This window comes from Oncorhynchus masou, chromosome 6 (assembly GCF_036934945.1).
Source record: "Oncorhynchus masou masou isolate Uvic2021 chromosome 6, UVic_Omas_1.1, whole genome shotgun sequence".
Classification (NCBI taxonomy): Eukaryota; Metazoa; Chordata; class Actinopteri; order Salmoniformes; family Salmonidae; genus Oncorhynchus; species Oncorhynchus masou.
This window is the reverse complement of record NC_088217.1, coordinates 505,505-531,818: the sequence shown is the minus strand read 5'-3', so window position 1 is coordinate 531,818 and position 26,314 is coordinate 505,505. Positions and strand designations below refer to the sequence as shown.

Sequence of the window (26,314 nt, the reverse complement as noted above, 5' to 3'; positions counted from 1 at the left end):
CTCCTGAGGTTGAAGAGGCGCTGCTGCGCCTTCTTCACGATGCTGTCTGTGTGAGTGGACCAATTCAGTTTGTCTGTGATGTGTATGCCGAGGAACTTAAAACTTGCTACTCTCTCCACTACTGTTCCATCGATGTGGATAGGGGGTGTTCCTCTGCTGTTTCCTGAAGTCCACAATCATCTCCTTAGTTTTGTTGACGTTGAGTGTGAGGTTATTTTCCTGACACCACACTCCGAGGGCCCTCACCTCCTCCCTGTAGGCCATCTCGTCGTAGTTGGTAATCAAGCCTACCACTGTTGTGTCGTCCGCAAACTTGATGATTGAGTTGGAGGCGTGCGTGGCCACGCAGTCGTGGGTGAACAGGGAGTACAGGAGAGGGCTCAGAACGCACCTTTGTGGGGCCCCAGTGTTGAGGATCAGCGGGGAGGAGATGTTGTTACCTACCCTCACCACCTGGGGGCGGCCCGTCAGGAAGTCCAGTACCCAGTTGCACAGGGCGGGGTCGAGACCCAGGGTCTCGAGCTTGATGACGAGCTTGGAGGGTACTATGGTGTTGAATGCCGAGCTGTAGTCGATGAACAGCATTCTCACATAGGTATTCCTCTTGTCCAGATGGGTTAGGGCAGTGTGCAGTGTGGTTGAGATTGCATCGTCTGTGGACCTATTTGAGCGGTAAGCAAATTGGAGTGGGTCTAGGGTGTCAGGTAGGGTGGAGGTGATATGGTCCTTGACTAGTCTCTCAAAGCACTTCATGATGACGGAAGTGAGTGCTACGGGGCGGTAGTCGTTTAGCTCAGTTACCTTAGCTTTCTTGGGAACAGGAACAATGGTGGCCCTCTTGAAGCATGTGGGAACAGCAGACTGATATAGGGATTGATTGAATATGTCCGTAAACACACCAGCCAGCTGGTCTGCGCATGCTCTGAGGGCACGGCTGGGGATGCCGTCTGGGCCTGCAGCCTTGCGAGGGTTAACACGTTTAAATGTTTTATTCACCTCGGCCGCAGTGAAGGAGAGACCGCATTTTTCCGTTGCAGGCAGTGACAGTGGCACTGTATTGTCCTCAAAGCGGGCAAAAAAGTTATTTAGTCTGCCTGGGAGCAAGACATCCTGGTCCGTGACTGGGCTGGGTTTCTTCCTGTAGTCCGTGATTGACTGTAGACCCTGCCACATGCCTCTTGTGTCTGAGCCGTTGAATTGGGATTCTACTTTGTCTCTGTACTGACGCTTAGCTTGTTTGATAGCCTTACGGAGGGAATAGCTGCATTGTTTGTATTCAGTCATGTTACCAGACACCTTGCCCTGATTGAAAGCAGTGGTTTGCGCTTTCAGAATCACGCGAATGCTGCCATCAATCCAAGGTTTCTGGTTAGGGAATGTTTTAATCGTTGCTATGGGAACGACATCTTCAACGCACGTTCTAATGAACTCGCACACCGAATCAGCGTATTCGTCAATGTTGTTATTTGACGCAATACGAAACATGTCCCAGTCCACGTGATGGAAGCAGTCTTGGAGTGTGGAGTCAGCTTGGTCGGACCAGCGTTGGACAGACCTCAGCGTGGGAGCTTCTTTTTTTAGCTTTTGTCTGTAGGCAGGTATCAGCAAAATGGAGTCGTGGTCAGCTTTTCCGAAAGGGGGGAGGGGCAGGGCCTTATATGCGTCGCGGAAGTTAGAGTAACAGTGATCCAAGGTATTTCCGCCCCTGGTTGCGCAATCGATATGCTGATAAAATTTAGGGAGTCTTGTTTTCAGATTAGCCTTGTTAAAATCCCCAACAACGATGAATGCAGCCTCCGGATAAATGGTTTCCAGTTTGCAAAGAGTTAAATAAAGTTTGTTCAGAGCCATCGATGTGTCTGCTTGGGGGGGGATATATACGGCTGTGATTATAATCGAAGAGAATTCTCTTGGTAGGTAATGCGGTCTACATTTGATCGTGAGGAATTCTAAATCAGGTGAACAGAAGGATTTGAGTTCCTGTATGTTTCTTTCATCGCACCATGCCTCGTTAGCCATAAGGCATACACCCCCACCCCTCTTCTTACCAGAAAGGTGTTTGTTTCTGTCGGCGCGATGTGTGGAGAAACCCGCTGGCTGCACCGCATCCGAGAGCGTCTCTCCAGTGAGCCATGTTTCCGTGAAGCACAGAACGTTACAGTCTCTGATGTCCCTCTGGAATGCTACCCTTGCTCGGATTTCATCAACCTTGTTGTCAAGAGACTGGACATTGGCAAGAAGAATGCTAGGAAGTGGGGCACGATGTGCCCGTCTCCGTAGGCTGACCAGAAGACCGCCACGTTTCCCTCTTTTTCGGAGTCGTTTTTTTGGGTCGCTGCATGCGATCCATTCCGTTGTCTTGTTTGTAAGGCAGAACACAGGATCCGCGTCGCAAAAAACATATTCTTGGTCGTACTGATGGTGAGTTGACGCTGATCTTATATACAGTAGTTCTTCTCAGCTGTATGTAATGAAACCTAAGATGACCTGGGGTACTAATGTAAGAAATAACACGTAAAAAAACAAAAAACTGCATAGTTTCCTAGGAACGCGAAGCGAGGCGGCCATCTCTGTCGGCGCCGGAAGTACATGTAGGTAGAGTTAATTAAAGTGACTATGCAGAGATGACAACAGAGAGTGGCAGTGGTGTGGAGAGGGGAGGGGGAGCAATGCAAATATTCTGGGTAGCCATTTGACTAGATGTTCAGGAGTCTTATGGCTTGGGGGTAGAAGCTGTTTAGAAGCCACTTGGACCTAGACTTGGCGCTCCGGTACCGTTTGCCGTGTGGTAGCAGAAAGAACAGTCTATGACTAGGGTGGCTGGAGTCTTTGACAATTTTTAGGGCCTTCCTCTGACACCGCCTGGTACAGAGGTCCTGGATGGCAGGAAGCTTGGCCCTGGTGATGCACTTGGCCATTCGCACTACCCTCTGTAGTGCCTTGCGGTCGGAGGCCGAGCTGTTGCCATAGCAGGTAGTAATGCAACCAATCAGGATGCTCTCGATGGTGCAGCTGTAGAACCTTTAAAGGATCTGAGGACCCATGCCAAATCTTTTCAGTCTCCTGAAGGGGAATAGGTTTTGTCGTGCCGCTTCACGACTGTCTTGGTGTTGCTTGGACCATGTTAGTTTGTTGGTGATGTGGACACCAAGGAACTGAAAGCTCTCAACCTGCTCCACTGCAGCCCTGTCGATGAGAATGGGGGCTTGGCTCAGTCCTCCTTTTCCTGTAGTCCACAATCATCCCCTTTGTCTTGATCACGTTGAGGGAGAGGTTGTTGTCCTGGCACCACACAGCCATGTCTCTGACCTCCTCCCTATAGGCGGTCTCGCTATTGTGGGTGATCAGGCCAACCACTGAGGTGTCATCTGCAAATTTAATGATGGTATTGGAGTCGTGCCTGGCCATTCAATCATGAGTGAACAGGGAGTACAGGAGGGGGCTGAGCACGCACCCCTGAGGGGCCCCTGTGTTGAGGATCAGTGTGGTGGATGTGTTGCCTACCCTTACCACCTGGGAGCAGCACGTCAGGAAGTCCAGGATACAGTTGCAGAGGGAGGTGTTTTGTCCCAGGGTGCTTAGCTTAGTGATGAGCTTTGAGGGAACTATGTTGCTGAACGCTGAGCTGTAGTTTATGAATAGCATTCTCACATAGGTGTTCCTTTGGTTCAGGTGGGAAAGGGCAGTGTGGAGTGCAATAGAGACTGCATCATCTGTGGATCTGTTGGGGCGGTCTGCAAATTGGAGTGGGGTCTAGGGTTTCTGGGATGATGGTGTTAATGTGAGCCATGACCAGCCTTTCAAAGCTCTTCATGGCTACAAACATGAGTGCTATGGGTCAGTAGTCATTTAGGCAGGTTTCCTTTGTGTTCTTGGGCACATGGGACTATAGTGGTCTGCTTAAAACATGTTGGTATTACAGACTTGAACAGGGAGTGGTTGAAAATGTCAGTGAAGACACTTGCTAATTGGTCAGCGCATGCTTTGAGTACACGTCCTGGTAATCCGTCTGACCCTGCGGCCTTGTGAATGTTGACCGGTCTAAAGGTCATACTAACATCGGCTGCGGAGAGGTTGATCACACAGTCTTCCGGTACAGCTGGTGTTCTCATGCATGTTTCAGTGTCATTTGCCTCGAAGCGAGCATAGAAGTAGTTTAGCTCGTCCGGTAGGCTTGTGTCACTGGGCAGCTCTCAGCTGTGCTTCCCTTTGTGGTCTGTAATAGCCGGTGTAGTACAACTTGATCTTAGTCCTGTATTGCTTTGCCTGTTTGATGGTTCGTCGGAGGGCTTACCGGGATTTCTTATAAGCTTCCGGGTTAGAGTCCCGCTCTTTGAAATCGGCAGCTCTACCCTTTAGCTCAGTGCGGGTGCTGCCTGTAATCCATGGCTTCTGGTTGGGGTATGTACGTACAGTCACTGTGGGGACGACGTCATCGGTGCACTTATTGATGAAGCCAGTAATAGATGTGGTGTACTCCTCAATGTCATTTGAGGAATCCCGGAACATATTCCAGTCTGAAACATACAACAGTCCTGTAGCTTAGCACCTGCTTCATCTGACCACTTTTTTATTGATCTAATCACTGGTGATTCCTGCTTTTTTTTTTTGCTTTGCTTGTAAGCAGGAATCAGGAGGATGGAATTATGGTCAGATTTGCCAAATGGAGGGCGAGGGAGAGCCTTATATGCGTCTCTGTGTGTGGAGTATAGGTGGTCCAGAGTTATTTTCCCTGGTTGCACATTTAACATGCTGATAGAAATTTGGTAAAACTGGTTTAAGTTTCCCTGCATTAAAGTCCCTGGCTACTAGGAGCGCCGTCTCTGGGTGAGGATTTTATTGTTTGCTTATGGCGGAATACAGCTCATTCAATGCGGTCTTAGTGCCAGCCTCTGACTGTGGTGGTATGTAAACAGCTTCAAAGAATATAGATGAAAACACTCGGTAGGTAATGTGGTCTGCAGCTTATCATGAGAAACTCTACCTCAGGCGAGCAATAGCTCGAGACTTCCTTAGATATTGTGCACCAGCTGTTGTTTACAAAAATACATAGACCGCAGCCCCTTGTCTTACCAGATTCTACTGTTCTATGCTGCAGGTACATCGTATAACAAGCCAGCTGTATGTTGGTATTGTCATCGTTTAGCCACAACTTCATGAAGCATAAGATGTTACAGTTTTTAATGTCCCGTTGGTAGATGAATCTTCCCAATAACTCTTCCATTTTATTGTCCAAAGATTGCATGTTTGCTAGAATTGAGGGAAGTGGGGGTTTATTCGATCGCCTCCGACTTCTCAGCAGGCAGCCTGCTCTCCGGCCTCTCTTTCTCCGCCTCCCCTTCACGCAGATCACGGGGCTTGGGGCCTGTTCCCGAGGGAGCCGTATATCCTCCACCTCGGGCTCGTCAGAGTTGTGAAAGAATAAAAAAGATTCTGCTAGTCCAGCTGTGGGACAACCCGTTGAAATCTCTCCGGGTACTCATTGACTCGGGTCGATGAGAGTTTCATGGACACTAACCTGGTATCAGAGCTGGGTAAAAGCAAAAAAATACAAATTCCATCGCTCCATCATCTCCTTCCTAGGATACATTGTAGCGGTATTTATTTGAGAGGGGTAAAGATAAAGATTTTGTTCGGGCAGGTATTAACCATGCTGAAAGGAAAATAGTAGAATAGAGAGAGTACCACTACCAGATCCACACACATCAGCAGAAGAGACTGCCTAAAGTGTAGCCTGTTTACCAGATAGCCAGTGAAGAGAAAAGAGAATACACACCCTATAAAACCCACATCACAGTACAGGGGTAACCCCAACAAGAATACCTCATACAATAATACTAGTACTAATAATGGCAGAGCAATTAAACAGCAACTTCATACAAGAAAGAACCCAGTCATCAACAGAGGATTTGCAATAATCTGTATTATCGTCCAGTGGAGGAGCGCAGAGGGTATGAATGTGGGGGGTGTTCATAGACACAAAGGCCTTAAAAGTGTCCACAATCTTATTGGCCACATGTAATTAGTACACCCCACCTCAATACAGTTCAAATAATAATACACAACTGGCAAGCAACCTCACTTTTAACTAAAATGTCCACCCAAATACTTCTGGCAGGGCAATAATAGTCCAGCTCTAATGAACTTCAATGGGAAGTGCATTTGAAAACATAGAAAGTCTGTTGCAGGGTAAAGCACTGGAACAATAGCAGGAAGAGAAAGAGAGAAAGAGACCAAGAGAGATCTTAGCTGTGGTCTTCAGGCGTGCCGGTGTACTGTCTGACCGTCCGATGGTTTGTTGGTTTGTATGTCAAAGCTTCTCAACAATGTTGCTACTAATCCATGTAATCCATAACTGGCGCAATCCCAAATGATAACAACCACGACCTAGAACTGTCACACCGATGATTGAGTTAAATACTTTATAAACTACACACTCTGAAAATAAACCAAACTTCTGCAGCATAGCACACACAATCAACGGTCGCGCCACCCAAGAGCCCCTCCCCAAAGAGCTGAAAAAGCTGTCTTTATTTCCTCCTTCTTTACTGCTGATGTGCTCTTAAAGTGGCAGTGCACAGTGAAGGCTCCGTGCAGGATTTCTCCACAACATCATCGCTGCTGGTAATGTGCAGATGGATTCCGGAAAGGTGAGAGCGGTGGTGGATTGGCCTCAACCCACTTCCAAAGTGCAGCGACAACTCTTCAGGGGATTTTCCCATTTCTGTCTCTGTTTTATCCAGGGTTACAGCACCCTAGCTTTCCCCCTTTCAGCACTCACCTCTAAATTCCTGTTCACGTGGCTGACCGGGCGTTCCTGGACCTAAAGCACCACTTCACCACAGCTTCCATAATAATCCATCCGGACCTGTCCTGTCAGTTCGTCGTGGAGGTCGACGCTTCGGTCGTCGGAGTGGTGGCTGTCCTGTCCCAGCGTTCTGCCCTGGACCTAAAGCTGCATACCTGCATCTTCTTTTCCCATTGTTTTAACGCCATGCAAAGGAAGTATGATGTGGGAAATCGAGAACTACTCGCAGTGATGGCATTGGAGGAGTGGAGGCACTGGTTAGAGGGGGCGGAACATCCATCCATTCATTGTGTGGATAGATCACAAGAACCTGGAATATCTCTGCACTGCCAAGCATCTCAACTCCAGGCAAGCTCGATGGGCCCTGCTTTTCACTCGGTTTAACGTTACCATCTTCTCCCCCCCGAATGTTAAGACGGATGCGCTTTCACGCCGCTATTGCCATGCTGCTACACCCTCGGACCCCGAGACCATCCTTCCTACCTCGTGTCTGCTGGCTGCACTCATCTGGGGAATGAGAACCAAGTACGTGAGGCACTTTCCAGATAAAACTTAAGATTCTGCTATAGTTATAGTTGACATCGTTAAAGTGGTCAAAAGTAGTCAAAGGTGTTCGATGGGGTTGAGGTCAGGGTTCTGTGCAGGCCAGTCAAGTGCTTCCACACCGATCACGACAAACCATTTCTGCACGGGGGCAATGTCATGCTGAAACAGGAAAGGGGCTTCGCCAAACTGTTGCCACAAAGTTGGAAGCAAAGAATCATCTGGACTGTCATTGTGTGCTGTGGCATTAAGATATCCCTTCACTGGAACTAAGGGGCCTAGCCCGAACCATGAAAAACAGCTCCAGTCCATTATTCCTCCTCTACCAAACTTTACAGTTGGCACTATGCATTGGGGCAGGTAGCATTGTCCTGGCACCAAACCCAGATTTGGCCATTGGACTGCCAGATGGTGAAGTGTGATTCATCCCTCCAGATAATGTCTTTCCAATGCCCCAGAGTCCATTGGCGGCGAGCTTTACACCACCAGCCAACACTTGGCATTGCGTATGGTGATCTTAGGCTTGTGTGCAGCTGCTTGGCCATGGAAACTCATTTCATGACGCTCCCGTCGAACAGTTCTTGTGCTGATTTTGCTTCCAGAGGCAGTTTGGAACTTGTTAGTTAGTGTTGCAACCCAAGGACAGAAGATTTTTACATGCTACATACTTGCTACAGCACTCGGTGAGCACTTGGTGAGCTTGTGTGGCCTACCACTTCACAGCTGAACCGTTGTTGCTCTTAGACATTTCCACTTCACAATAACAGCACTTACAGTTGACCAGGGCAGCTCTAGCAGGGGAGATATTTGACGAACTGACTTGTTGGAAAAGTGGCATCCTATGACGGTACCACATTGAAAGCCACTGAGCTCTTCAGTAAGGCCATTCCACTGCCAATGTTTGTCTAAGGAGATTGCATGGCTGTGTGCTCGATTTTTCCACTTGTCAGCAATGGGTGTGTCTGAAATAGCAGAATCCAATCCTTTGAAGGGGAATCCACATACATTTGTGTATATATAGTATATCTTATGAAAACACACTAACTGTAAGTCGCTTTGGATAAGAGCAACTGCTAAATGACTAAAATGTAAAAAATGTAAACTAACCAAGTGGACTGCGTTTTGTAGACTTTACTTATTGTAAATGTTTCAAAAAAATGGGGTTGTTTAGAAGGAGTGCAAGGGCAAATTGAGTTATGCACAGGTGCATTTGACAGAGTAGGCGTTCCCTAATGGAAATATGCAAATAAATGCTAGAACGCACCAATAGGATCTCATTAGCTCGTGCTTGACTCTGCCCACCTTGCTATGATTAATTTGCTCTCATTGGAAATGACAGGCTCTGGTCTATCTTGGGTTAGTTATAAACATCTTTGGTTAACATAAACAGAAGTCTGAAAGGAAGTTTTGTTGTTGACGTGCTATACTGTAGGTACTGCAGGTTGTTGACATGTACTATATTATAGGTACTATATTGTACTTTTACTATACTGTATGTTGTTGACATGTACTGTAATATACTATACTGTAGGTAGTTGCCATGTACTGTACTATACTGTAGGTTGTTGACATGTACTATACTATACTGTAGGTTGTTGACATGTACTGTACTGTACTATACTGTAGGCTGTTGACATGTACTGTACTATACTATACTGTAGGTTGTTGACATGTACTATACTATGCTGTAGGTTGTTGACTTGTACTGTACTATACTGTAGGTTGTTGACATGTACTGTACTATGCTGTAGGTTGTTGACTTGTACTGTACTATACTATACTGTAGGTTGTTGACATGTACTGTACTATACTATACTGTAGGTTGTTGACTTGTACTGTACTATGCTGTAGGTTGTTGACTTGTACTGTACTATACTGTAGGCTGTTGACTTGTACTGTACTATACTGTAGGTTGTTGACTTGTACTGTACTGTACTGTACTGTAGGTTGTTGACTTGTACTGTACTATACTATGCTGTAGGTTGTTGACTTGTACTGTACTATACTGTAGGCTGTTGACTTGTACTGTACTGTACTATACTGTAGGTTGTTGACTTGTACTGTACTATACTATACTGTAGGTTGTTGACTTGTACTGTACTGTACTGTACTGTAGGTTGTTGACTTGTACTGTACTATACTATGCTGTAGGTTGTTGACTTGTACTGTACTATACTGTAGGCTGTTGACATGTACTGTACTATACTGTAGGTTGTTGACATGTACTGTACTGTACTATACTGTAGGTTGTTGACTTGTACTGTACTGTACTGTACTGTAGGTTGTTGACTTGTACTGTACTATACTATGCTGTAGGTTGTTGACTTGTACTGTACTATACTGTAGGCTGTTGACAGGTACTGTACTATACTGTAGGTTGTTGACATGTACTGTACTATACTATACTGTAGGTTGTTGACATGTACTGTACTGTACTATACTGTAGGTTGTTGACATGTACTGTACTGTACTATACTGTAGGCTGTTGACATGTACTATACTATGCTGTAGGTTGTTGACTTGTACTGTACTATACTGTAGGCTGTTGACATGTACTGTACTATACTGTAGGTTGTTGACATGTACTGTACTGTACTATACTGTAAGCTGTTGACATGTACTGTACTATACTGTAGGTTGTTGACATGTACTGTACTATACTATACTGTAGGTTGTTGACATGTACTGTACTGTACTATACTGTAGGTTGTTGACATGTACTGTACTGTACTATACTGTAGGCTGTTGACATGTACTATACTATGCTGTAGGTTGTTGACTTGTACTGTACTATACTGTAGGCTGTTGACATGTACTGTACTATACTGTAGGTTGTTGACATGTACTGTACTGTACTATACTGTAAGCTGTTGACATGTACTGTACTATACTGTAGGTTGTTGACATGTACTGTACTATACTATACTGTAGGTTGTTGACATGTACTGTACTGTACTATACTGTAGGTTGTTGACATGTACTGTACTGTACTATACTGTAGGCTGTTGACATGTACTATACTATGCTGTAGGTTGTTGACTTGTACTGTACTATACTGTAGGCTGTTGACATGTACTGTACTATACTGTAGGTTGTTGACATGTACTGTACTGTACTATACTGTAAGCTGTTGACATGTACTGTACTATACTGTAGGCTGTTGACTTGTACTGTACTATACTATACTGTAGGCTGTTGACTTGTACTGTACTATACTGTAAGCTGTTGACATGTACTGTACTATACTGTAGGTTGTTGACATGTACTGTACTATACTATACTGTAGGCTGTTGACTTGTACTGTACTATACTGTAAGCTGTTGACATGTACTGTACTATACTATACTGTAGGTTGTTGACATGTACTATACTATACTGTAAGCTGTTGACTTGTACTGTACTGTACTGTAGGTTGTTGACTTGTACTGTACTATACTGTAAGCTGTTGACATGTACTGTACTATACTGTAGGCTGTTGACATGTACTGTACTATACTGTAGGTTGTTGACATGTACTGTACTATACTATACTGTAGGCTGTTGACATGTACTATACTATGCTGTAGGTTGTTGACTTGTACTGTACTATACTGTAGGCTGTTGACATGTACTGTACTATACTGTAGGTTGTTGACATGTACTGTACTGTACTATACTGTAAGCTGTTGACATGTACTGTACTATACTGTAGGTTGTTGACATGTACTGTACTATACTATACTGTAGGTTGTTGACATGTACTGTACTGTACTATACTGTAGGTTGTTGACATGTACTGTACTGTACTATACTGTAAGCTGTTGACATGTACTGTACTATACTGTAGGCTGTTGACTTGTACTGTACTATACTGTAAGCTGTTGACATGTACTGTACTATACTGTAGGCTGTTGACATGTACTGTACTATACTGTAGGTTGTTGACATGTACTGTACTATACTGTACTGTAGGCTGTTGACATGTACTGTACTATACTGTAGGCTGTTGACATGTACTGTACTATACTATACTGTAGGTTGTTGACATGTACTGTACTATACTATACTGTAGGTTGTTGACATGTACTGTACTATACTGTAGGCTGTTGACATGTACTGTACTATACTGTAGGCTGTTGACATGTACTGTACTATACTATACTGTAGGTTGTTGACATGTACTGTACTATACTATACTGTAGGTTGTTGACATGTACTGTACTGTAGGTTGTTGACATGTACTGTACTGTACTATACTGTAGGCTGTTGACATGTACTATACTATGCTGTAGGTTGTTGACTTGTACTGTACTATACTGTAGGCTGTTGACATGTACTGTACTATACTGTAGGCTGTTGACATGTACTGTACTATACTATACTGTAGGTTGTTGACATGTACTGTACTATACTATACTGTAGGTTGTTGACATGTACTGTACTATACTATACTGTAGGTTGTTGACATGTACTGTACTATACTATACTGTAGGTTGTTGACATGTACTGTACTATACTGTAGGCTGTTGACATGTACTGTACTATACTATACTGTAGGTTGTTGACATGTACTGTACTATACTATACTGTAGGTTGTTGACATGTACTGTACTATACTATACTGTAGGTTGTTGACATGTACTGTACTATACTGTAGGCTGTTGACATGTACTGTACTATACTATACTGTAGGTTGTTGACATGTACTGTACTGTACTATACTGTAGGTTGTTGACATGTACTGTACTATACTATACTGTAGGTTGTTGACATGTACTGTACTGTACTATACTGTAGGCTGTTGACATGTACTATACTATACTGTAGGTTGTTGACATGTACTGTACTGTACTATACTGTAGGCTGTTGACATGTACTATACTATGCTGTAGGTTGTTGACTTGTACTGTACTATACTGTAGGCTGTTGACATGTACTGTACTGTACTATACTGTAGGTTGTTGACATGTACTGTACTGGTTTGCATTATACTGTAGGTACTCTAGGTTGCATGTGAGGTGGGACCATAGACTTAATTTGACATGATTGGGTCAGACCTGGCCATGTGGTATAGGAGCTGTTCTACTAGGTGCTTAGTAAGCTATTAGTACACTATGTAATGTAAAATATATGTATTTTCCAGATGAATGACAGTCTGGTCCAGGTGTTACAACAGAAAGCTGAGGAGGCAGAGCTGCTACAGACAGAACTACAGCTGCTACAGACAGAACTACAGATGCTGGAGACAGAAAGAGTATGTACATTGTTTTGTGTTATCTATAGGTTGGATATATGTTATATACACTGAGTGTACAAAACATTAGGAACACCTGCACTTTCCATGACATAGAGTGACCAGGTGAAAGCTATGATCCCTTATTGATGTCAATCACTGTAGATGAAGGGGGAGATTGGTTGAAGGATTGTTAAGCCTGGAGACAATTTTTTTATTTTACCAGGCAAGTCAGTTAAGAACAAATTCTTATTTTCAATGACGGCCTGGGAACGGTGGGTTAACTGCCTGTTCAGGGGCAGAACTACATATTTGTACCTTGTCAGCTCGGGGGTTTGAACTCGCAACCTTCCGGTTACTAGTCCAACGCTCTAACCACTAGGCTACGCTGCCACCCCAATAGAGACATGGATTGTGTGTGTCTGCCATTCAGTGGGTAAATGGGCAAGACAATAGATTTAAGTTACTTTGAATGGGGTATGGTAGTAAGTGCGATGTGCAACAGTTTGAGTGTGTTAAGAAATCAAATGAAATCACATGCGCTGAATACAACAGGTGTAGACTTTACAGTCAAATACTTACTTTACAAGCCCTTTCCCAACAACGCAGAGTTAAAAAAATAAAAATTACATTTGCTAAATAAAAAGGAAATAGTAACACAGTAAAACCAATAATGAGGCTATATACAAAACGTACTGGTACTGAGTCAATGTGGAGGGGTACGAGGTAGTCATGAGGATATATACAAAACGTACCGGTACTGAGTCAATGTGGTGGGGTACAAGGTAGTCATGAGGATATATACAAAACGTACCGGTACCGAGTCAATGTGGTGGGGTACGAGGTAGTCATGAGGATATATACAAAACGTACCGGTACTGAGTCAATGTGGAGGGGTACGAGGTAGTCATGAGGATATATACAAAACGTACCGGTACTGAGTCAATGTGGTGGGGTACGAGGTAGTCATGAGGATATATACAAAACGTACCGGTACTGAGTCAATGTGGAGGGGTACGAGGTAGTCATGAGGATATATACAAAACGTACCGGTACTGAGTCAATGTGGAGGGGTACGAGGTAGTCATGAGGATATATACAAAACGTACCGGTACTGAGTCAATGTGGTGGGGTACGAGGTAGTCATGAGGATATATACAAAACGTACCGGTACCGAGTCAATGTGGTGGGGTACGAGGTAGTCATGAGGATATATACAACACGTACCGGTACTGAGTCAATGTGGAGGGGTACAAGGTAGTCATGAGGATATATACAAAACGTACCGGTACCGAGTCAATGTGGTGGGGTACGAGGTAGTCATGAGGATATATACAAAACGTACCGGTACTGAGTCAATGTGGAGGGGTACGAGGTAGTCATGAGGATATATACAAAACGTACCGGTACTGAGTCAATGTGGTGGGGTACGAGGTAGTCATGAGGATATATACAAAACGTACCGGTACTGAGTCAATGTGGAGGGGTACGAGGTAGTCATGAGGATATATACAAAACGTACCGGTACTGAGTCAATGTGGAGGGGTACGAGGTAGTCATGAGGATATATACAAAACGTACCGGTACTGAGTCAATGTGGTGGGGTACGAGGTAGTCATGAGGATATATACAAAAAGTACCGGTACTGAGTCAATGTGGTGGGGTACGAGGTAGTCATGAGGATATATACAAAAAGTACCGGTACTGAGTCAATGTGGAGGGGTACGAGGTAGTCATGAGGATATATACAAAACGTACCGGTACTGAGTCAATGTGGTGGGGTACGAGGTAGTAATGAGGATATATGCAAAACATACCGGTACTGAGTAAATGTGGTGGGGTACGAGGTAGTCATGAGGATATATACAAAACGTACCGGTACTGAGTCAATGTGGAGGGGTACGAGGTAGTCATGAGGATATATACAAAACATACCGGTACGGTACTGAGTCAATGTGGAGGGGTACGAGGTAGTCATGAGGATATATACAAAACGTACCGGTACTGAGTCAATGTGGTGGGGTACGAGGTAGTAATGAGGATATATACAACACGTACCGGTACTGAGTCAATGTGGAGGGGTACGAGGTAGTCATGAGGATATATACAAAACATACCGGTACTGAGTCAATGTGGTGGGGTACGAGGTAGTAATGAGGATATATACAAAACGTACCGGTACTGAGTCAATGTGGAGGGGTACGAGGTAGTCATGAGGATATATGCAAAACGTACCGTTACTGAGTCAATGTGGTGGGGTACGAGGTAGTCATGAGGATATATACAAAACATACCGGTACGGTACTGAGTCAATGTGGAGGGGTACGAGGTAGTCATGAGGATATATACAAAACGTACCGGTACTGAGTCAATGTGGAGGGGTACGAGGTAGTCATGAGGATATATACAAAACATACCGGTACTGAGTCAATGTGGTGGGGTACGAGGTAGTCATGAGGATATATAAAGTTGAAGTCGGAAGTTTGCTTATACCTGATTCAAATACATTTAAACTCAGTTTTTCAATTCCTGACATTTAATCCTAGTAAAAATTCCCTGTTTTTTGTCAGTTAGGATCACCACTTTATTTAAGAATGTGAAATGTCAGAATATTAATTGAGAGAATGATTTTTTCAGCTTTTATTTCTTTCATCACATTCCCAGTGGGTCAGAGGTTTACATACACTCAATTAGTATTTGGTAGCATTGCCTTTAAATTGTTTAACTTGGGTCAAACGTTTCGGGTAGCCTTCCACAAGCTTCCCACAATAAGTTGGGTGAATTTTGGCCCATTCCTCCTGACAGAGCTGGTGTAGCTGAATCAGGTTTGTAGGCCTCCTTGTTCGCACACACTTTTTCAGTTCTGCCCACACATTTTCTATGGGATTGAGGTCAGGGCTTTGTGATGACCACTCCATTACCTTAACTTTGTTGTCCTTAAGCCATTTTGCCACAACTTTGGAAGTATGCTTGGGGTCATTGTCCATTTGGAAGACCCATTTGTGACAAAGCTTTAACCTCTTGAAACTCCCCATCCCGGATCCGGGATTGTGACTAAGCCTCAGGCTCATTAGCATAACGCAACGTTAACGATTTCTGAAAATCGCAAATAAAATTAAAATAATGCGTTTGCTCTCAAGCTTAGCCTTTTCTTAACAACACTGTCATCTCAGATTTTCAAAATATGCTTTTGAACCATAGAAATTGACTAATTTGTGTAAGAGTATGCTAAGCTAGCATAGCATTTTGTGTAGCATGTAGCACGCAACATTTTCACAAAAGCCAGATAACCAAATAAATAAAATCATTTACCTTTGAAGAGCTTCTGATGTTTTCAATGAGGAGACTCCCAGCCACATACCAGATGCGCAGTGTTTCCTGAAAGCGTCTGTGTGTAGGAGAAATCGTTCCGTTTTCTACATTGCGCCTGGCTACCGAAACGAACCGAAAATGCAGTCACCTACAACGTGAAACTTTTTCCGGATTAACTACATAATATCGACCGAAACATGGCAAACGTTGTTTGGAATCAATCCTCAAGGTGTTTTTTCACATATCTCTTCATTGACATGCAGTTCGTGGAAGCTTGCTTCTCTCTCTGTGCCCCATGGAAAAATACTGGCAGGTGACTTTTGCGCACCAATTTCGGCGCAGCACACCGGGCGGACACGTGGTAAATGTGGTCTCTTATGGTCAATCTTCCAATGATCTGCCTACAAATACGTCACAATGCTGCAGACACCTTGGGGAAACGACAGAAAGGGCAGACTCATTCCTCTTGCGTTCACAGCCATATAAGGAGATCATGAAAGACAGAGCCTCAAAATCCTTGTCATTTCCTGGATGCCAAGTCATCTTGGTTTTGCCTGAAGCTCACGTTAAAGGGCACGCACAGAGAAGATATTTGTATTTCTGGACACGTCAGAGTGTTTTCTTTCGAACAGTAGCAATTATATGCATAGTCGAGCATCTTTTTGTGACAAAATATCTTGTTTAAAACGGGAACGTTTTTCTTCCAAAAATGAAATAGCGCCACCATAGGTGTAAGAGGTTTTTAACTTCCTGACTCATGTCTTGAGATGTTGCTTCAATATATCCACGTAATTTTCCTCCCTCATGATGCCATCTATTTTGTGAAGTGCATCAGACCCTCCTGCAGCATAGCACCCCACAACATGATGCTGCCACCCCCATGCTTCACGGTTGGGATGGTGTTCTTCGGCTTGCAAGCCTCCCCCTTTTTCCTTCAAACATTACGATGGTCATTATGGCCAAACACTTCTATTTTTGTTTCATCAGACCAGAGGCCATTTCTCCAAAAAGTATGATCTTTGACCACATGTGCAGTTGCAAACCGTAGTCTGGCTTTGTATGGCAGTGTTGAAGCAGTGGCTTCTTCCTTGCTGAGCGGCCTTTCAGGTTATGTTGATATAGGTCTCGTTTTACTGTGGATATTGATACTTTTGAACCTGTCTCCTCCAGCATCTTCACAAGGTTATTTTGCTGTTGTTCTGGGATTGATTTGCACTTTGCGCACCAAAGTACGTTCATCTCTAGGAGACAGAAATGTCAGAGCATCTTCCTGAGCAGTATGACGGCTGCGTGGTCCCATGGTGTTTATACTTGCGTATTATTGTTTGTACAGATGAACGTGTGGTACCTTCAGGTGTTTGGAAATTGCTCCCAAGGATGAACCAGACTTGTGAAGGTCTACAATTTTTTTCTGAGGTCTTGGCTAATTTCTTTTGATTTTCCCATGATGTCAAGCAAAGAGGCACTGAGTTTGAAGGTAGGCCTTGAAATGCATCTACAGGTACACCTCCAATTGACTCAAATAATGTCAATTAGCCTATCAGAAGCTTCTAAAGCCATGACATAATTTTCTGGAATTTTCCAAGCTGTTTACAGGCACAGTCAACTTAGTGTATGTAAACTTCTAGCCCACTGGAATTGTGATACAGTGAATTTTAAGTGAAATAATTTGTCTGTAAACAACTGTTGGAAAATTGACTTGTGTCATGCACAAAGTAGATGTCCTAACCGACTTGCCAAAACTATAGTTTGTTAACAAGAAATTTGTGGAGTGGTTGAAAAACAAGTTTTAATGTCTCCAACCTCAGTGTATGTAAACTTCCGACTTCAACTGTACAAGGAGTACTAGTACTGAATGAATGTGCAGTGGTACGAAGTAGTAATGAGGCTATATACAAGAAGTACCGGTACTGAGTCAATGTGGAGGGGTACGAGGTAGTAATGAGGATATATACAAGGAGTACCAGTACTGAATTAATGTGCAGGGGTACGAGGAAGTAATAAGGTAATACAGCATGTACTGTACATGTAGATCGCGGTAAAAGTGACTAGTCAATCAGGATAGATAATAGACAGAGTAACAGCAGTGTTGGTAGTAGGGTAGGTCATATGTACATGTAGGTAGGGGTAAAGACTAGACAACAGGATAGATAATAAACAGAGTAACAGCAGTGTTGGTAGTAGGGTAGGTCATATGTACATGTAGGTAGGGGTAAAGTGACTAGTCAATCAGGATAGATAATAGACAGAGTAACAGCAGTGTTGGTAGTTGAGGTAATATGTACATGTAGGTAGGGGTAAAGTGACTAGTCAATCAGGATAGATAATAATAGATAGATAATAAACAGAGTAACAGCAGTGTTGGTAATAGAGTAGGTAATATGTACATGTAGGTAGGGGTAAAGTGACTAGACAATCAGGATAGATAATAATAGATAGATAATAAACAGAGTAACAGCAGTGTTGGTAATAGAGTAGGTAATATGTACATGTAGGTAGGGGTAAAGTGACTAGACAATCAGGATAGATAATAATAGATAGATAATAAACAGAGTAACAGCAGTGTTGGTAGTAGGGTAGGTAATCTGTACATGTAGGTAGGGGTAAAGACTAGACAACAGGATAGATAATAAACAGAGGAACAGCAGTGTTGGTAGTAGGGTAGGTAATATGTACATGTAGGTAGGGGTAAAGACTAGACAACAGGATAGATAATAAACAGAGGAACAGCAGTGTTGGTAGTAGGGTAGGTAATATGTACATGTAGGTAGGGGTAAAGACTAGACAACAGGATAGATAATAAACAGAGTAACAGCAGTGTTGGTAGTTGAGGTAATATGTACATGTATGTCGGGGTAAAGACTAGACAACAGGATAGATAATAGACAGAGTAACAGCAGTGTTGGTAGGAGGGTAGGTAATATGTACATGTAGGTAGGGGTAAAGACTAGACAACAGGATAGATAATAAACAGAGTAACAGCAGTGTTGGTAGGAGGGTAGGTAATATGTACATGTAGGTAGGGGTAAAGACTAGACAACAGGATAGATAATAGACAGAGTAACAGCAGTGTTGGTAGGAGGGTAGGTAATATGTACATGTAGGTAGGGGTAAAGTGACTAGTCAATCAGGATAGATAATAGACAGAGTAACAGCAGTGTTGGTAGGAGGGTAGGTAATATGTACATGTAGGTAGGGGTAAAGACTAGACAACAGGATAGATAATAAACAGAGTAACAGCAGTGTTGGTAGTAGGGTAGGTAATATGTACATGTAGGTAGGGGTAAAGTGACTAGTCAATCAGGATAGATAATAATAGATAGATAATAAACAGAGTAACAGCAGTGTTGGTAATAGAGTAGGTAATATGTACATGTAGGTAGGGGTAAAGTGACTAGTCAATCAGGATAGATAATAAACAGAGTAACAGCAGTGTTGGTAGGAGGGTAGGTCATATGTACATGTAGGTAGGGGTAAAGTGACTAGATAACAGGATAGATAATAAACAGAGTAACAGCAGTGTTGGTAGTAGGGTAGGTCATATGTACATGTAGGTAGGGGTAAAGACTAGACAACAGGATAGATAATAAACAGAGTAACAGCAGTGTTGGTAATAGAGTAGGTAATATGTACATGTAGGTAGGGGTAAAGTGACTAGATAACAGGATAGATAATAAACAGAGTAACAGCAGTGTTGGTAGTAGGGTAGGTCATATGTACATGTAGGTAGGGGTAAAGACTAGACAACAGGATAGATAATAAACAGAGTAACAGCAGTGTTGGTAATAGAGTAGGTAATATGTACATGTAGGTAGGGGTAAAGTGACTAGTCAATCAGGATAGATAATAAACAGAGTAACAGCAGTGTTGGTAGTAGGGTAGGTCATATGTTCATGTAGGTAGGGGTAAAGACTAGACAACAGGATAGATAATAAACAGAGGAACAGCAGTGTTGGTAGTAGGGTAGGTAATATGTACATGTAGGTAGGGGTAAAGACTAGACAACAGGATAGATAATAAACAGAGTAACAGCAGTGTTGGTAATAGAGTAGGTAATATGTACATGTAGGTAGGGGTAAAGTGACTAGACAATCAGGATAGATAATAAACAGAGTAACAGCTTTGTTGGTAGTTGAGGTAATATGTACATGTTTGGGGCGGCAGTGTAGCCTAGTGGTTTGAGCGTTGGACTAGTAACCGAAAGGTTGCAAGTTCAAATCCCCGAGCTGACAAGGTACAAAATCTGTCGTTCTGCCCCTGAACAGGCAGTTAACCCACTGTTCCTAGGCCGTCATTGAAAATAAGAATTTGTTCTTAACTGACTTGCCTAGTAAAATAAAGGTAAAATAAAAAAATAAAACAATGTAGGTAGGGTTAAAGTGACTAGTCAATCAGGATAGATAATAATAGATAGATAATAGATAATAGATAATAAACAGAGTAACAGCAGTGTTGGTAATAGAGTAGGTAATATGTACATGTAGGTAGGGGTAAAGTGACTAGTCAATCAGGATAGATAATAATAGATAGATAATAAACAGAGTAACAGCAGTGTTGGTAATAGAGTAGGTAATATGTACATGTAGGTAGGGGTAAAGTGACTAGTCAATCAGGATAGATAATAATAGATAGATAATAGATAATAGATAATAAACAGAGTAACAGCAGTGTTGGTAATAGAGTAGGTAATATGTACATGTAGGTAGGGGTAAAGACTAGACAACAGGATAGATAATAAACAGAGTAACAGCAGTGTTGGTAGTTGAGGTAATATGTACATGTAGGTAGGGGTAAAGTGACTAGACAACAGGATAGATAATAAACAGAGTAACAGCAGTGTTGGTAGTAGGGTAGGTAATCTGTACATGTAGGTAGGGGTAAAGTGACTAGACAACAGGATAGATAATAAACAGAGTAACAGCAGTGTTGGTAATAGAGTAGGTAATCTGTACATGTAGGTAGGGGTAAAGTGACTAGTCAATCAGGATAGATAATAGACAGAGTAACAGCAGTGTTGGTAGGAGGGTAGGTAATATGTACATGTAGGTAGGGGTAAAGACTAGACAACAGGATAGATAATAAACAGAGTAACAGCAGTGTTGGTAGTAGGGTAGGTAATATGTACATGTAGGTAGGGGTAAAGTGACTAGACAATCAGGATAGATAATAATAGATAGATAATAAACAGAGTAACAGCAGTGTTGGTAATAGAGTAGGTAATATGTACATGTAGGTAGGGGTAAAGTGACTAGTCAATCAGGATAGATAATAATAGATAGATAATAAACAGAGTAACAGCAGTGTTGGTAGTAGGGTAGGTAATATGTACATGTAGGTAGGGGTAAAGTGACTAGACAATCAGGATAGATAATAATAGATAGATAATAAACAGAGTAACAGCAGTGTTGGTAGTAGGGTAGGTAATCTGTACATGTAGGTAGGGGTAAAGTGACTAGTCAATCAGGATAGATAATAGACAGTAAGAGCAGTGTTGGTAGTAGGGTAGGTAATATGTACATGTAGGTAGGGGTAAAGACTAGACAACAGGATAGATAATAAACAGAGTAACAGCAGTGTTGGTAGTAGAGTAGGTAATATGTACATGTAGGTAGGGGTAAAGTGACTAGACAATCAGGATAGATAATAAACAGAGTAACAGCAGTGTTGGTAGTTGAGGTAATATGTACATGTAGGTAGGGGTAAAGTGACTAGACAATCAGGATAGATAATAATAGATAGATAATAAACAGAGTAACAGCAGTGTTGGTAGGAGGGTAGGTAATATGTACATGTAGGTAGGGGTAAAGACTAGACAACAGGATAGATAATAAACAGAGTAACAGCAGTGTTGGTAGGAGGGTAGGTAATATGTACATGTAGGTAGGGGTAAAGTGACTAGTCAATCAGGATAGATAATAGACAGAGTAACAGCAGTGTTGGTAGTAGGGTAGGTAATATGTACATGTAGGTAGGGGTAAAGTGACTAGACAATCAGGATAGATAATAAACAGAGTAACAGCAGTGTTGGTAGTAGGGTAGGTAATATGTACATGTAGGTAGGGGTAAAGTGACTAGACAATCAGGATAGATAATAAACAGAGTAACAGCAGTGTTGGTAATAGAGTAGGTAATATGTACATGTAGGTAGGGGTAAAGACTAGATAACAGGATAGATAATAAACAGAGTAACAGCAGTGTTGGTAATAGAGTAGGTAATATGTACATGTAGGTAGGGGTAAAGTGACTAGACAATCAGGATAGATAATAATAGATAGATAATAAACAGAGTAACAGCAGTGTTGGTAATAGAGTAGGTAATATGTACATGTAGGTAGGGGTAAAGTGACTAGTCAATCAGGATAGATAATAGACAGTAACAGCAGTGTTGGTAGTAGGGTAGGTAATCTGTACATGTAGGTAGGGGTAAAGTGACTAGACAATCAGGATAGATAATAAACAGAGTAACAGCAGTGTTGGTAGTTGAGGTAATATGTACATGTATGTCGGGGTAAAGACTAGACAACAGGATAGATAATAAACAGAGTAACAGCAGTGTTGGTAGTAGGGTAGGTAATCTGTACATGTAGGTAGGGGTAAAGTGACTAGTCAATCAGGATAGATAATAAACAGAGTAACAGCAGTGTTGGTAATAGAGTAGGTAATATGTACATGTAGGTAGGGGTAAAGTGACTAGTCAATCAGGATAGATAATAAACAGAGTAACAGCAGTGTTGGTAGTAGGGTAGGTAATATGTACATGTAGGTAGGGGTAAAGTGACTAGTCAATCAGGATAGATAATAAACAGAGTAACAGCAGTGTTGGTAATAGAGTAGGTAATATGTACATGTAGGTAGGGGTAAAGTGACTAGTCAATCAGGATAGATAATAAACAGAGTAACAGCAGTGTTGGTAGGAGGGTAGGTAATATGTACATGTAGGTAGGGGTAAAGACTAGACAACAGGATAGATAATAAACAGAGTAACAGCAGTGTATATGGTGAGTATGAAACAGTGTGAAATGTTTCTGTGTGAGTGTGTGTGGCACCAATATGCATGTGTGTGTGTGAGCAGCGTATGTAGTGTGTGTGTGTGAGCAGCGTATGTAGTGCCATACCAAGTGGTGATGCAGCCAGTCACCACTAACTAAGCTAGCCGTTTCACATCCGTTACACTAGAGGGGTTACAATTGACAACCTGATTCAAATCCAGACTGTATCACAACTGGCCTTGAATGGGCGAAGCACAATTTGGCCAGCGTCGTCCAACTTTGGCCGGGCTGACTTGCCTAGTTAAATTAAGGTTAAATTAAAAACAATTGTATGTAGATTGATGAGGAAAAAAACACATTTTAATCTAATTTAGAATAAAGGGTGTAACGTAACAACATTTGGAAGTCAAGGGGTCTGAATACTTTCCAAATGCACTGTATATACACTACCGGCCAGCATCCCAGAGTCGGCTCTTCACTGTTGACGTTATTTTGCGGGTACTATTTAATGAAGCTGCCAGTTGAGGACTTGTGAGGCATCTGTTTCTCAAATAGACACTCTAATGTACTTGTCTTCCAAACTGATGAGTTTCAGAAGAAAGTACTTTCTTACTAGCCTTTTTGAGCCTTTTTCGAACCCACAAATGCTGATGCTCCAGATACTCAACTAGTCTAAAGAAGGCCAGTTTTATTGCTTCTTTAATGAGCACAACAGTTTTCAGCTGTGCTAACATCATTGCAAAAGGGTTTTCTAATGATCAATTAGACTTTTAAAATTATAAACTTGTATAAGTTAACACAACGTGCCATTGGAACATAGGAGTGATAGTTGCTGATAATGGGCCTCTGTACGCCTATGTAGATATTCCATAAAAAAATATGCAGTTTCCAGCTACAATAGTCATTTACCAAAGCAAGTACCCGTGAGCCTGGAACTGGCCGCGTGCTAGGCCCATCTCCCGGCTAGCTGAAGAGGTTCATCAGCCACTCCTTGGGCTACAATAGCTATTTTGCCAATTGGCCTGGCCCCTTTTTATTGCCGACATGGAGCCCCGCCGATCCATCACGACTGGTCTACCAACGTAATCCATCTGAGGGGTTTCAACAGGCTCCTCCGTCGCGACGTCCCCTGAAGGCCCATCCGCTAGCCTGCTAGCCGGGGCCCGCTAGCTGTCTAGAGCATATCAGACTGTTAGCTGAAGAAGTCCATCAGCCAATTTCTTGGGCAACAATACCTATTTTGCCAATTGGCCTGGACCCTTTTACTGCATGGAGCCATGCTGATCCATCATGACTGGTCTGCCGACGTAACCGTCCGAGGGGGCTACAACAGACCCTTCCATCGCGACGTCCCCCTAAGGCCCGTCTGTTAGCCTGCTAGCCCCGGCCCGCTAGCTGTCTGAATCGTTGTGTCTCCAGCTCGCCTAGCTACCCACTGGTGCCTATGATCACTTAGCTACGCATGCCTCTCCCTAATGTCAATATGCCTTTTCCATTGTTGTTTTGGTTAGTGAATGTTGTCTTATTTCACTGTATAGCCTCCAGCCCTGCTCAGTATGCCTTAGCTAGCCCTTTTGTTTCACCTCCCACACATGCGGTGACCTCACCTGGTTTAAATGATGTCTCTAGAGACAAAACCTCTCTCATCGTCACTCAATGCCTAGGTTTACCTGCACTGTATTCACATCCTACCATACCCTTGTCTGCACATTATTCCTTGAATCTGTTCTTCCGCGTCCAGAAACCTGCTCCTTTTACTCTCTGTTCCGAACAAACGAGACGATCAGTTCTTATATCCTTTAGCCGTACCCTTATCCTACTCCTCCTCTGTTCCTCTGGTGATGTAGAGGTCAATCCAGACCCTGTAGCGCCTAGCTCCCACTCCCATTCCCCAGCCTCCTCCCTAAGTTTGTTTTATTCACTGCTTTAGCACACTCCACCAACCCTGATGTCCTAGCTGTGTCTGAATCCTGGTTTAGGAAGGCCACCAAAAATCCTGAAATTTCCATCCCTAACTATAACATTTTCCAACAAGTTAGAACCGCCAATGGGGGCGGAGTTGCAATCTACTGCAGAGACAGCCTGCAGAGTTCTGTCATACTAACCAAGTCTGTACCAAAACAATTCAAGCTTCTACTTCTAAAAATCTACCTTTCCAGAAACAAGTCTCTCACAGTTGCCACTTGTTATAGACCACCTTCTGCCCCCAGCTGTGCCCTGGACACCATATTGCCCCCCATCTATTTTCAGAGCTCGTACTGTTAGGTGATCTAAACTGGGACATGCTTAACACCTCGGCCGTCCTACACTCTAAGCTAGATGCCCTCAATCTCACACAAATTATCAATGAACCTACCAGGTACTACCCCAAATCTGTAACCACGGGCACCCTCATAGACATCATCTTGACCATCCTGCCCTCTAAATACACCTCTGCTGTCTTCAAACAGGATCTCAGCGATCACTGCCTCATTGCCTGCGTCTGTAATGGGTCTGCGGTCAAACGACCACCCCTCATCAATGTCAAACGCTCCCTAAATCACTTCAGCGAACAGGCCTTTCTAATTGGCATGGCCGGGGTATCCTGGAATGACATTGACCTCATCCCGTCAGTAGAGGATGCCTGGTTATTCTTTAAAAGTAAATAAATAAGCATGCTCCATTCAAAAAATGTAGATCCAGGAATAGATTTAGCCCTTGGTTCACTCCAGACCTGTCTACCCTTGACCAGCACAAAAACATCTTGTGGCGTTCTGCATTAGCATCGAATAGCCCCCGTGATATGCAACTTTTCAGGGAAGGTAGGAACCAATATAGACAGGCAGTTAGGAAAGCTAAGGCTAGCTTTTTCAAACAGAAATTTGCATCCTGTAGTACAAACTCAAAAAAGTTCTGGGACACTGTAAAATCCATGGAGAATAAGAGCACCTCCTCCCAGCTGCCCACTGCACTGAAGCTAGGAAACACTGTCACTACCAATAAATCCACAATAATTGAGAATTTCAACAAGCATTTTTCTCCGGCTGGCCATGCTTTCCATCTGGCTACCCCTACCACGGTCAACAGCATTTCGCTCCCCACAGCAACTTGCCCAAGCCTTCCCCACTTCTCCTTCACCCAAATCCAGATAGCTGATGTTCTGAAAGGGCTGCAAAATCTAGACCCCGACAAATCAGCTGGGCTAGACAATCTGGACCCTTCCTTTCTAAAATGATCTGCTGAAATTGTTGCAACCCCTATTACTAGCCTGTTCAACCTCTCTTTCGTATCGTCTGAGATTCCCATAGATTGAAAAGCTGCCGCGGTCATCCCCCTCTTCAAAGGGGAGACACTCTAGACCCAAACTGCTACAGACCTACAGTGCCTTGCGAAAGTATTCGGCCCCCTTGAACTTTGCGACCTTTTGCCACATTTCAGGCTTCAAACATAAAGATATAAAACTGTATTTTT

At 43.1% G+C, this 26,314-nt stretch overlaps 1 protein-coding gene across 1 annotated transcript in view; it reads left to right on the top strand.

The window, feature by feature from the left end:
• The window catches only part of efcc1 (EF-hand and coiled-coil domain containing 1), a 77,117-nt gene that overhangs the window by 37,742 nt on the left and 13,061 nt on the right, over positions 1-26,314 (top strand). The window contains exon 7 of the mRNA XM_064967365.1: positions 12,474-12,584. Within this exon, the coding sequence (XP_064823437.1) occupies positions 12,474-12,584 (111 nt within the window). The remainder of the gene's footprint in view (positions 1-12,473; positions 12,585-26,314) is intronic.